Source organism: Chionomys nivalis, chromosome 2, assembly GCF_950005125.1.
Source record: "Chionomys nivalis chromosome 2, mChiNiv1.1, whole genome shotgun sequence".
Taxonomy (NCBI): Eukaryota; Metazoa; Chordata; class Mammalia; order Rodentia; family Cricetidae; genus Chionomys; species Chionomys nivalis.
The window spans coordinates 121,415,520-121,429,226 of NC_080087.1; the positions used below are offsets into that span (position 1 = coordinate 121,415,520).

At 49.8% G+C, this 13,707-nt stretch overlaps 1 protein-coding gene across 1 annotated transcript in view; it reads left to right on the forward strand.

Moving 5' to 3' along the window:
* Window positions 1-493: 493 nt before the first annotated feature.
* Window positions 494-13,707, forward strand: part of Cfap65 (cilia and flagella associated protein 65) — a 33,457-nt gene continuing 20,243 nt past the window's right edge. The window contains exons 1-11 of the mRNA XM_057761297.1: window positions 494-554; window positions 2,993-3,151; window positions 4,856-5,040; window positions 7,432-7,534; window positions 8,289-8,455; window positions 8,577-8,776; window positions 9,027-9,172; window positions 9,678-9,900; window positions 10,277-10,542; window positions 11,404-11,604; window positions 11,804-12,178. Of these exons, the coding sequence (XP_057617280.1) occupies window positions 3,032-3,151; window positions 4,856-5,040; window positions 7,432-7,534; window positions 8,289-8,455; window positions 8,577-8,776; window positions 9,027-9,172; window positions 9,678-9,900; window positions 10,277-10,542; window positions 11,404-11,604; window positions 11,804-12,178 (1,986 nt within the window). The 5' untranslated portion in view covers window positions 494-554; window positions 2,993-3,031. The remainder of the gene's footprint in view (window positions 555-2,992; window positions 3,152-4,855; window positions 5,041-7,431; window positions 7,535-8,288; window positions 8,456-8,576; window positions 8,777-9,026; window positions 9,173-9,677; window positions 9,901-10,276; window positions 10,543-11,403; window positions 11,605-11,803; window positions 12,179-13,707) is intronic.

Sequence of the window (13,707 nt, forward strand, 5' to 3'; positions counted from 1 at the left end):
ACCCCGAGAGATTAGGAAAGACTCCCATTCAGGTACTGAGCCCAACAATAACATACGAATATGGGTGTCGACTAAAGTAATGATTACCAGGACGTCCTGAAAATTAGGAGAACCACTTTTACTTTGTCGGGACTGGAAGATCACAGTAGCTACTGCAGCAAGGAAAGTTTGAGAGTCAAGACTGAACATTAGGGAGATTAAACTTGGGCAGCAATAAGTCGGGGTGTAACTTAGTGATACTCAAAGATTTAATTGATACCCATCACCAAAAAAGAAGAAAAAGGAGAAGGAGAAGGAAAAGAAGGAGAATACAAAAGAAGAAAAAGAAAACAAAAAAAGATGAAAAGTAGGAAGAAAAGAAAAGAAGGAAAATAAAGAAAAGAAATGAAAAGGAAAATGGTGCGCTCGTTTGCTTTCTCTGAACCTTGACTCTTTTGGGTTGCCGTCGTTGCCCTGGGATACCAGGAGACGCTGTGTCCCTTGCGTCCTGTATCTATGGAGATGTCAGCATGGCGGCAGCGTGAGTTCTGAACGTTGGAGCTCAGCCGAGAGAAGTAAGTGTAAAGGAATGTATCTGTACCAAGACCCCCTTCTCCGGGAAATCTCGACGGGTCTTTAGAAAGCCTTTTCGTCGTGGGCGAGATTATTTAGACGCGATATCAGGGAGACTTGGAGAAACCCTCTAAGTACATTTTGTTTCCTTCGTTTTGCCCATTTCTTCCCGAACTATACTTGGCAACACCCACCCTTCCATCCCCGTTTTTCCGCCGGTCATTTTGAAAAATTTTAAGATCGGAGATTAAGAAAATAAAAGAAGCTGATAATATTTTTCACCCACTTTGAAACTAGAAATTTGGTTTAAAACAAAAGCAAAAATGCAAAACAACAAAATCCCCACAACTGCACCGTCTTTTCACTGCGAAATGTTGGAAATGACCTCGTTTGTCCTCAGTAGTCTCCGCGCTCACTCCCCGGAGCCCGGGCTGGACCACTTTTCTACCCTATTTCTGTTCATCTCTTCTCTAGCCTTTCAGACATAGATTGGTGTGTTGTTGTGCAGGGACTTTCAGAGAGTTGAGGCAGGAACTGTCTATTGACTCTCCTGATGCTTGAGAGATCAGGGAATGGGAAGACAGAAAAGTAACAACTCTGCTCCCCACACCCAGCTTGCATTTCTAGGATCCGGACTGAATGAATACCCACTTTACAGTGGAGACAGGAACTTCCTTGCTTTGTCCCATGTCTAGCAGAGTGCAGGCTGTGTAGTAAGCGTTCATAAATGCTCTGTGAATGAATGGATGGGATGAAGGCGGGGACAGAGATTGTTCCCCCAGCTGCTGGGGAATCCTCTATGAACACATGAGTCAACGGACACTTTCTGGTGTGTCTGCAGGAAGTGTGTAAACTTGCAAAGGTGATCATGAGATTGTTGAATCTGAATACATTATAGCGAGAGGCACTTAACCACCAGCTTAAAGAGAGATTTTTAGGTTAAATAAGAGGCAAGTCACAGTCAGTCAGTGATGCACTCCTTTAATCCCAGCACTTGGGAGTCAGAGGCAGGCAGATCTCTGAGTCTGAGGCCAGCCTGGTCTACAGAGCAAGTGCCTTGTCTCCTTGTCTCAAAAAAAGGGGGGAGGGAGCAAGTGATATGTTGATATGTAATCATAAACAGTTTTAAGGATTAGGATTAAAATACCTGTTGCAACCCTTGCAATCAATACTGCCTGACTCATCAGCTCTCCGTAGACGGCCACCCCAGATTGATATTATTTTAGATATTAAGACTGTTATTTAAAGAAGTGAAAAGGGTACTAAACAGTGTAAAATATACAGATATGTTCAAAATAAGAATTCCAGCTTTGCTGTCCAGTGTGGTAGCCACTAGCCAACTGTAACTATTGAACATTTTGGAATTTACATGGTCTGAATTGAGAAACTGAACATAAAATATCCTGAGCTGGAGAGATGGTTCAGTGGTAAGAGTTCAGTTCCCAACACACACATATTAGGTGGCTCACAACTGCCTGTAACACCAGATCCAGGAGATGGGATACTCACCCCTGACTTCCACCAGTACCCGTATGCACATGGCACACACACACACACACACACACACACACACACATACACACATACATAAAAATAAAAATCTTTTTGTTTGTTTTTTCTTTGAGACAGGGTTTCTTTGTGTAGCCTTGGTTGTCCTGGAACTAGCTTTGTAGACCAGGCTGGTCTCAGACTCACAGAGATCTGCCTGTTTCTGCCTCTCAAGCGCTGGAATTAAGGGTGTGCACCACCACCACCCAGCCAAAAAAATAATAATATCATATTAAAAATAAGAATATACTGCTAGTATGGAAGCCCACTCTTTTAATCCCTGGGGAGGCAGGCAGATCTCTGAGAGCTCAAGTCCAGCCTGGTCTACATAGCAATTTCCTAGCCAGCCAGCGCTTCATAGTGAGGCTGTGTATAAAAAGCTAACTAACTAACTAACTAACTAACTAACTAACTAACTAACTATCTAACTAACTAACCAGCAAGGTGAGTAAACCATGGAGAGCAAGCCAGTAAACTTGCTCTTGTTCCTCTATTGTTCCTGTTTCGGTTCCTGCCTCCAGATTCCTGCCTTAACTTCCTGCCCTGACTTTCCTGGGAGTTGTAAGATAAAATGAACCCTTTCTTTTCTAAGTTGCTCCTTGGTCATGGTGTCTATCACAGCAGTAGAAGGCAAGCTAAAACACTGGGTAATGTCACGTGTGGCCACGGAAGAACATGGCTGCACGAACCTTATCCCAGAACCCTTGTGTGTGGTCTCTTGAGCGGTCCTTCAGGTCACTGAGCAAAGCTCTGGACCTTGTGTTCATCCTTCCTTATGGTGCCACCTGAGAGCGATGGTCAGAATAAAGATCACACCTCTCCTCCTTCTCGACTCCGGTGAGTCTCCTCCATCAACCCTCTTCTTCACGTTCTTCCTCTGCTGCCCTCCTAGCTCTGGACTCGTATTGGTGGGAATTTCTGACTTGGCTAGATGCTCATCCGGGCAAACTCCGGCCACACCATGAGGCCCAGAGACAGCGGAGACTACACTATGAACGATGGATCATTCCTGAGTGCCAGCACCCTGGCAAGCAGCAGTGTCACTACCCAGGTGAGCCTCTGCTCAGGACGGTGGCTCAAGCATGGCAAGACCACGTGGGGCATTGTGACAGGGCGGCAGGGTGAGAATCTGGGGGACTGACTAGCCCATACACGCTCCAGCACCCACCCTCCCAAGGTGGAGCCCTGGGAAGACGAGAGTACAGGCGGGCGCTGGGAACTAACCCAATCCTCTGCCAGAACACAAGCGCTGTTAACTTCCGAGTTCTCGCTCCAATCCTGCTGAGCATTTATTGATGTTGATAACCTGAGGTTTTTTTCACTGTCCCTGACTATGTATTTTATTAGTAGTGCGTGCACGCGTTTTTGTTTTGTGTGTGTACTCGTCTATGTGGGCTTGTGTGGAAGCCAGAAGTTACTATCAAGTGTCTTTCCCTCTCACTCCCCACCTTACATTTTGAGAGGTTCTCTCACTGAACCTAGGGCTTGTCAGTTTGGCTAGACTGTCTAGCCCTGCCTGGGATCTGCCTGTCTCCAAATCCCCAGCCCTCACCTCTCCCCAGTACTAGGGTTACAGGCACATGCCACTGCAATCAACTTTTACATGCGTGCTGGGGATCTGAACCCAGTTCCTCATGTTTGCCCAGTAAGCAAACTCAGTTCTGCAGTTTGTCCCCTGAGCCTGAGCCCCCTGATTGAGCACTAGAGCAGCTCCTTATTTCCAGTCGAATCCTGTCTGATGCACTAACTGATTTTGATAAGGGATTGCTCTTCCTCATCTGTGCCTCCTTCCTCCATGGCAATCAGGGAAAGAAAGTAGATTGGCCATCCAATGTTCTTAGTAAATATTGAAACTGAGAGTGTAACCTCCAGAGAGAAGGGATTTGTATGTATGTCTTCTTCACCATCCTAGCCCCAGCCCCTCGCACAGTGCCTGGCACACGGCACTCAACAAATATTTACTGAATGAATGACCCCATCTTGTGTTATGCAACAACAAACAAATAATAACTGGTCAAAGATAAAAAAGCATTGAGTTGAGTGTTCATGGCAATGACTGTGACAGGAAGAGGTGTCCAGTTTACCTGTCCTCCACTGTACTACCTAAGGGGTCCAGCCCCCCTCTCTCCTCCCCTAGTAAGTGATAGGGATCAATGGAAGAACTGCTGTGTTCGTTTTTTTCTGTTACAGTCAGGGAAACACTGGCACACTGAGTCTTAAGCTGCACTTAGGCTGGCCTAGGAGGGCTTGGTGGGAGTTGGTCACAGGCCACTTGGCTCCTTCCTCTGCTCTGTTAGCCAGTTGAACGTCTGGTGCAGGGGCTGTGGAACGTCCTGCATTCTGGGGAAATGCCTGGGGTAGACGATTCAGGCTAGGAAGGCTTCTGGGAAGCAGGGCAGGTTGAGAAAGAGAAGGAAGCGAAGGCTCCTGAGGAAGAGGTGCCTGAGGATGCCCAGGGGATAGAACCCAGCAGCCAAGACCTCCATCTGCAAACCTGATGGAGTAGTTGGACAGGGCAGCTCAGGTAAGGCCTCATTGCTGGGATTTCTGTGACCAAACAGTTGCAGTGACTTTGGATGTGATGATGCTGGACTCCATTTTCTCCCTGGTCCACACCCCAGAGTAAGGGATGACATCATCCCTTAAGTGCTAAAGGTGGGATGGAAATGGGGCATCTTCGTCTGTTTTCTGAGTCTTAGCCTCCTATTCCCGCTGATTGGCTTTACCTCTTCCCCGTTTCCTGCTGTCTGAACAGCTAACAAGTCCCCCAGACAGGAAGATATGCATCACCAAGAAACAAAATGACATGAAGAAGAGGGTGGTCTGGGGCATCGAGGTTGCTGAGGAGCTGCAGTGGAAAGGCTGGGAGCTGGGCAAGGAGACCACGAGGAACCTGGTTCTGAAAAATCTCTCTTTGAAAATCCAGAAGATAAAGTACAGGTACCAGAACGAGGGACCCAGAACCCGAGCCCTCAAGCCCCCAAAGTGGGTTCTCCTTAAAAAGAAAACAAAACAACCTCTAAAAACTCACCAGTTCCGAAGAACGTCCAAAACACATGCAGTGTGAAGGAGCCCAGTAGCAATACCTAGCGGGGCCCACATTACGGGACCCTCCTCCCCACAGAGAACCATCCTGCCTCCTGTTGTAATATTCCCTTGCTGTCTCCAAATGGATTTGCCGTGCATGTTGGCACCCTTAAATTATACAGCTTAGTTTACCCTAAGAACTTTAAATGAGAGTGTACGAGATGCTTCTGAAACCTTGATTTGTCTTTCTGTATACACCTCCAGGTCGTGAAGCTAATCCCCTGGAGTATTTTTCTAAAGAGACTTTCTAATTGTTCTTTTACCTATAAGGAATTGCTTTTTGTGAATGCTTCGATGATACATTTCCTCGACTGAGTGTCCGATTTTCTCAGCACCATTTATGGAAGCCTTTAATGGCCTCCTTGCCACTGACATACTGGTTGTTGATGTGTTGATGTATGGCTGGGGTCGGCTCTGTGCGCCTGATCTACTAGTGTAATCCTGGGCTTAACTGTTGCAGCCTGAATTAATTAGTTGAATTTACAGTAAACTTGAAATCTGGCTGTGTAAATCCTCCTCCTTCTCAAGACTGACTGTTGGGATGTTCTTTAAACTTAAAATCAGCTCAGCACACACACACACACCTATATTTTGTGTGTGATAGTGGGATTTGACTGATTATCAAAATCAGTTTGGGGTATTACACGCTACAGTACTGAGTCCTCTTACATCTGGTTCTCAAGTTCTGGGATTATAAGCTTGTGTCACTGTGCCCAGCTATATGTGATGTGCTTAAAGTTCTTTTCATTTTTTGTTTGTTGATAGTTTTTTGAAGACTGTCGATTTCTTGTTTGCTTTGAGCTAGGTTCTTACTCTATATCCGTGCCTGACAAAGAACTCCCTACATAGACCAGGCTGGCCTAGAACCCGCGGCAGTCCTCCCTAAACAAAGATGAAGCACCAGCTGCTTAGGCTTTCTAACATTTTTAAAAGTTGTTTTTAAGATTTATTTTTATTTGTGTGCATATATGTGTATGTCTGCATGTGTGTACATGCATATGTGTATGGGCGACCCTGAGGCCAGAAGAGGGTGTTGACTCTCCTAGAACTGAAGCTAGATGCAGTTGTGAGCTGCCATGCAGGTACTGGAAAGCAAATTTGGGTCCTGTGAAGGAGCAGCAAGTGATCTTAACCACGGAGCCATCTCTCCAATACCTAACGTTTTTTAATTGGGATATCATTTGTTTTGTCTTTTCCCTATTTTTTATATATCAGTTATGTCAACTGACTTTCTGCATTATTTCTGGATAATTTCAATATCATTATGCTTTTTTACTAATATTTTGTTTCTGAAATTAGTCTGTAGTCTTCTTTCTGCCTAGGTCAGGTTTTAATAATGACATACGGTTGTCTCGGAGACGACACTGGGACTGTTTCTCTGTTATCTGAAACTGTCGCGATGGAGAGATGGATTAGCCATTTAGAGCACTGGCTGCCCTGAGAGGTTCTGAGTTCAATTCCCGGCAACCACATGGCGACTCACAGCCATCTATGGTTGAATCTGATGCCCTCTTCTGACATGTAGGCATTTATGCAGACCGAGCAATCACACATTGGAAACAAAAGAAACAAACAAACAGAAAACTGGAACTGTCTTTCCTCTGACGCTAGGTGGGACTTGCTATGAATCCTTCTGCTCTGGTACTTTCTTTACAGGAACATTATGCCTGCCCCTTGGTTTAGGGTGGGCTGACCGTAAAGTTCACTGTATAATTCTCAGTTGGTTTTGTAAGTTGCCTTTTCCTGTGGGTGTGTTTGTCCCACCTACACTCACTGGACCAGGCGCAGTCGTTATCAACATCACGTTCTTTCTCACACGCTGAGAGTCTGCTGCTCCCGTACTACCCTGCTGGGTCCCTGCTAAGTCAGGACAGCCTATCCATACTGCTCTCCATGGCCATCATCTTCAGCAGAGATGCAGGAGGAGGAGGGAGCCCGCTCTGGGGACTCATACCTGCAGGATCGGGAGTTCAAGGCTCCCTGTAGTGAGTTTGAGGCCAGTCTATGTTACACAAGAGCCTGTCTCAAAAATTAAAAGGAGTCTCCAGAGCGAGTTGCAGGACAGGCTCCAAAGCCACATAGAAACCTTATCTTGAAAAACCAAAAATAAATAAATAAAATTAAAAGGAAGAGGAAGAGTTTAGGTCCCCTTTGCAATCCGGCCCCCTATTGAGCTTCCTCTATCTTCCTGCTTTGGCTCTGAGGCCTGCTCTGACCCGCCCATCACCTGGCTCTTCTCCGCAGGCCTCCCAAGACCAAATTCTTCTTCACCATCATCCCTCAGCCCATCTTCCTGAGCCCAGGCATAACCCTCGCACTCCCCATCATCTTCAGACCTCTAGAAGAGGTAAGACCTGCTGGAGCAGCAGGGCAGTGTGGGAAGGGGCAAGAGAACAGATACCTCAGGTGGGAGGGCTGCCGGAGCAGCAGGGATTTCCCCACACACCTGTACAGCCTGCATTTGGGAAACAGAGGCAGGTGGTTTTCTCTGGGTGTAAGGCCATCCTGGTCTACATAACAAGTTCCAGCCAGTCAAAATGTGATCCTGTCTCAGAGAAAAAAAAAAATAAACCAACCAACCAAACAAACAAACAAAATAAAGAGCTTAGGAAGACTCCTAAAGGGGATCAGATTTTGATCTCACTCAATAGAAGGGTGTTCCCCACTGGTATGGGGTCATAAAGCCTGTAATTATCACCAGCAAGCTCCAAATTCCTTAGCCTCTTGATCCTGCAAAAACTTCCCCAGAATTTTTTTGTGAAACTTTTGCCTTTGAGGATCATTACATTGAGTGAAAGTCTCACTGTGTGGCCCAGATTACCCTGAAGCCTCTAGGCTCAAGGGATCCTCCTGTGGCCACGCCAAACAGCCGCAGTCACAGGGATATGCCGTTGTATCTGGCTTTTGGGGATTCCTTGATTCCCTCAAAAGTGGGCTTTTTCTCTCAGAGGCCAAGGCAACACAAGAGTTCAGCCCTGCCCACTTGCTGGGGATTATTGGAGGAATGGCTTAGCGAGGGTGGGATGGATGATCCCGAGTTTTACCTGGGTACCACGCACTCGCTCGCTCAATGCTGACTGCCTCTGCCTTCTGCCCCGCAGAAGGAATACACGGACCAGCTGTGGCTTGAGAAAGAAGAAGGGGTGTTCTGTGTGTCTCTGAAGGCCACCTTGCCCTGCCACAAGCTAGTCTGCCCAACATCTCTGCAACTGCCCATATGTGCCATTGGGGACACAGTGGAGACTTGGTTCTGTCTGAACAATGTGGGGTGAGGAGGAAGGGCGCAGGGAAACAGCAGCCTCTGGGAGGAGAGCTGTAGGGAGCAGAGGAGACAAGCGTATGCCCAAGGGGGCAGAACCCCAGGACCTGACCTACCCCCTCACCCTTAGGGACCTGCCCACCTTCTTCACCTGGGAAGTCCCAAACCCATTCCAGATACTTCCCAGCACGGGGTTATTGGAGCCAGGCCTGGGTTGTAGAATCAAAGTGACCTTTGAGCCCCTCATAGCTCTCATCCATGAAGTCGAGGCACTGTGCTGGTATGGAAAGGGCACCAAGCAGAAGAGCAGCATACAGATCCAGGCTGCAGGTAAGCCTGCCTTCCCATCCGTCCCCAGAGACCTACAGCCCTCACTGGGTTTTAGACCTCAGTGTGCCCCCACAAGTCCCCACTAGCCTCTTGTCCCTTCACCTGCCCTAGGCTTAGCCTTCTATCAAGTCACAGACAGCCCCTCCCGGTGGTGGACAGGGGACCAGGACATATGCCCTATAGGGACGGTCCAGCTGGGGCTATAGAGGCCCTGAGGGGCTCCCCTCCAGACACCCCATCTCTGCCCCAGCTAAATGTGCACAGCTGCTGGTGAGCATAAAGCACAAGCAGTCGGAGGACCAGGATGCCGAGGGCTTCCAGAAGGTGCTGCACTTCGGTTCTGTCTCCGTGGGATGCACCGTGGAGCGGCAGATCAGGCTGTACAATCCATCCGTGGTGTGCACTGGGAAGGGGTGGGCAAGGGGAATGGGCAGGACTCAGGGACCCCGAGCCTAGGTATGCGTGCAACCTCTCCTCTCTCCTCTCTACCCTCAAGCCCAAAGCCTTGCACAGTTGTGTCTATTGATACAAACACAGGACACACACGTGTGTGTCAACAGCCATCAGTCAGTGTTCCTCTCTCTCCTGTCAGCTGAGGTTGGGCTCAGGTGCCCTGTAGACTCCTGAGTGTCCTGACCCCAGTTCCAAGGCTAGCCCTCATACTACCTTTGGGAGAAGAAAAAGATGTCCGTCCCCCCCCCCCCCACGCCACTTTGGGCATCCTTGTGATAGGACACACAGCTTGGCCCCTTTGCCCTGGTGTTACCTGTTGCTCACACAGGCCAGACTGGATACCTGTTGTCCCCGACCCCTCATGTGGCCTTCCTCAGTATGATGTACAGACTGCCCTGTCCAAACTTGTGACTAGACCCTTTTCTCCCCGCAACCCCTGACCCTACAGGTTAACGCCCCCTTCAAGATTGAAATGTCTGAAGGCACACTGACCAAAGACCATGCCTTCTCATGCTCTGTGGGCCAAGGTATCGTGCCCCCAGGAGAGAAGAAATGCCTGTCGGTGTTCTTCCACCCCAAAACTTCGGACAGCAGAGCCATAGACTACTTCTCCATTGTGCCTTCTGGTTGTGCCTCCCAAACTGTGCTCCAAGTCATTGGTCTCTGTAAAGGTAATGGCCATCCCAGGAGGCTGTACTCCCCCAGAGCATGAGCTTCCCACGAGGGATGTCAAGGGAGTCATTCATTCCCTTGAGCTCTTTGCTCCAGAGAGACCTTTGCTTCCTGGTCCCTCTGCCTAGGTGTCTGCTGTCCCCTGGTGGCCATGTGGGGAAGCTTTATGGACACCTGGTGATGCCATCTTTCCACACAGTGATGATGGAACTCAGAAGTTTTCAGGGGCCCTGACCTTATCCAGCCTGGCCATCTGGCTCTGGGGAGCACCTCATCCCAGGAGTGGGACTGCTTACAAGAGCTCCGTTGAGGCTGTCACCCCAGCCCCCACAAGGCGACAGGGTCCTCTCACAAGGCCCCGTCTCCTCTGCCTAGGTCCTGATGTACGTCTGCAGCACTACTCCGTCAACTTCAGCTGGGTCCAGCTCGGGGAGCACTCAGAGCAGACCCTGTGGATCGAGAACCAGTCGGACTGCTTGGCTCACTTCCAGTTTGACATTGACTGCCAGGAGAGCGTCTTCAGCATCAGGCCCGCCTTCGGAAGCCTGGCAGGCAAGACCCGAATGACCCTACACTGTGCCTACCAGCCCACACACCCGATCATCAGCTTCCGTAGGGTGGCCTGCCTCATCCACCACCAGGTGAGTGACAGAGAAGGGACCAGGATGGGGATAACGGAGAGGCCATAAAATGAAGGCAAGGCTTGGTGGGCAGCCCCCTCTTTTCAGAACATCTAAGGCTATCTGCCAGGGCCGTCTCCTCATTGAGGCTGTCTGCCAGAGCTTAGAGGCAGAACATGGCCCGGGTGCACAAAAGCTCACTAACCCAGGTGGAAACGCCCAGTTTGCCTTGGGCTCTGCTCCTTCTGCTGCCATTGCTGTCAACAGGCTGGGAAGGGTAGCTTTGGACACCACCCCACACAGCATGTGCAGGGTGAAGACTCCAGCTAGAACCCCAAGCCAGCCCCTTGGGCACGTGATGTGCAGTACCTGGACATGGTGACAGCACTGAGACTGAGCTGTAGCCCTTTCTCCTCAGCTGGGCTCTGGGCTGCACCCCTCTACCTGGGGGGCGGGGGCAGTTCTCTGCCCAAATCTCACAAATGCTGCAAGAGCTCTGGGAGGCCTTGGAGTGAAAGGGTAGAACAGACCTGGTTTTTTGCCCCCCCATCATGGGCAGAGCTAAATGCTAGTCTGGTAAGCTCTTGATTGACACTGACACACGGGGAGAATGCCCGGGAACCATGGGAAGTGGGGGGAAGGGCAAACAACAGCCAAGCATCCTTTCACCAGGATGGGACGCTCCTCTTGACTTGCTCTGGAGTCCCACTGTCTCCTCAACCCGCAGGCAGCTCTCAGGATGCTCTCCTGACCAACCGCCCTTCAGCCTCTGCTCCTGTCTTTCCTGTGACCAACCCCCACATCCCCTTGCCTCACCACCTACCCCATGTTCTGTCTCACATGGACAAACGTCACCATGTGATGTGGACTTTGGTGTCATAGGACCCACTGTTTCTGGACCTGATTGGGACCTGCCACTCAGACAACACCAAGCCAGCCATTCTGAGGCCTCAGCACCTCACCTGGTACCGAACACACCTGGCTCGGGGCTTGACGCTTTACCCTCCTGATATCCTGGCTGCCATGCTAAAAGAGAAAAAGCTGGAACGGGATGAGAATGGGGCCCTCATGTTGCCCACTGAGGTATGTGGGGTGCCAGACATTCCAGCCCCCAGGGAGGCTCCAGATCCCCGGTCTCTTCCCTGGCAGACATTGAGTAGGCCTGTGTCCCACACCGCTGTAGCTGCGGATGACTGGCAGGGAGAGCCTGCGGTCTTTTCTGGAAAGGAGGGAACCGCAGGAAGTCAGCAGCAAGAAGAATGATACTTGAACCCTGTCTCAGTCTCTCCCTGTGCAGGACCTGGAGGACTTGCCAGCCCCGAAGTACCCCCAAATTCCCCCCATGACGGAGTACTTTTTTGACGGCACCAGGGACCTGACTGTCTTTCCCCCGGCTGTCAGTCTAGAGCCTTTTGATGTGGACTTTGGTGCCTGTCCTGGGCCTAAGGCCCCCAACCCTATTCCCTTGTGCCTGAGGAACCATACCAAGGGCAAGATCATCGTGGTCTGGACTCGCAGATCTGACTGCCCTTTCTGGGTGACCCCGGAAACTAGTGATGTGCCCCCACTCAAGTCCATAGCCCTGCGCCTGCACTTCCAGCCAGCCTCCCCCAACTGCCTCTACGCTGTGGAGCTGGAAGCCTTTGCTCTTTATAAGGTGTGTGCACACAGATGAACAAGTGGGGGGAACGAGGTCCCTCCCTGGAGCCTGAAGGGCAGAGTCTAGTCACAAGGATGACAGGGGCCGCAGATACCATCCTCCCCAGGCAGGCTTCTCTTGTTTTTCCTTGGCTGGACAGTGCCCTCTACTGGTTCGATCCTACCGGGTTCATGACCTGACTCCCCACTTTTACGGTGTCTTCCTCCGTCCCCTCCCCCCAGGGAAGAACTCAGCTAGGCTCAAGCACTTTGGAAAAACTTAGTTAGTACCTAGACAGGAAATCCCTGGGGGTCTTAAGGCTTCTAGTCCTTGAAGGAAGTATTCCAAAGGAAATGACCCTTTTTAGTTGGTAGTTTGTGTTTTTGGCTGTTTTTCACAGACAGGGTTTCTGTCACTATGTAGTCAGGGCTGGTTTTGACTCATTTCAGTCTTTCTGCCTCAGTCTCAAAACATGGTTGTGGCGCTTTGATTTGTTTTTGTAGAGAAGATCTTCTCTAGTGCAGGCTAGCCTTGAATTTGCTGTATAGCCAAGGGTGACCTTGAACCCCTGGCCTTCCTGCTCCCATTTTCTGAAATTGCAGATATGAAATACCACACTCAGTCAATTTGGTGCTGGAGACCAAGCCCAAGGCTTGATGCATGATAGGCAAACACTCTGCCAACTAAACTATACCCTCAGCCCCTTTCCTTTCCTTCCTTCCTTCCTTCCTTCCTTCCTTCCTTCCTTCCTTCCTTCCTTCCTTCCTTCCTTCCTTCCTTCCTTCTCTCCCTCCCTCCCTCCCTCCCTCCCTCCCTCCCTCCCTCCCTCCCTCCCTCCCTCCCTTCCTTCCTGAGACAGGGTCTCACTGTGCAGCCTCAGCTTGCCTGGTCCACTATGTACGCCTGACCCTCAAAGCAGAGCCTTTAACTTCCCATTCTCATATATTAACAGCAGGATGGCAGCCAGGTAGGATGCTAACTTGTAGCTGGCCAATGCTGAGCATTCAGGTTCCAGGTTCCAGACCTCTGCTGTTGTGTAAGACAGGAAAGTCAGACATGACCGGTGAACACCTGAAATGTGGTGGTCCAAGTAGAGATGTGCTATGAGTATCAGATATGCCCAAATTTCACAGATTTAATATGCAAATACCTCAGTAAAAGCTTTTATAATGATTGCATGATAACGTGATTGGTGTTTGGAACTGTTAAGTTAAATAAAACATATTATTGAAATCAATTTCACATTTTTTTTTTAACACGGCCACCAAAACATTCAAAATTGCATCTTCAGCCAGAATCCGTGGCTCGTGTTATATTCCCATTGGCCAGCGCTGTTCTGGGCTCGTCCTAAAGAACGAATGCTGTTTCCCATCTCAGCCTGCTTCCCTCCCACAGAGTGTGCAGAGAGCCAGTTAGAGGCTCCAGCAGAGGGGGTGGGGCATGGCTGTCCTTGCAGTCCCCCTCCACCCTCCTCTCTTGTGCCCAATACTGGATGCCTGCAGCACAGGGCAGGGAGGGGCCAGGTGAGTCGGACTGAGCTCTGAATT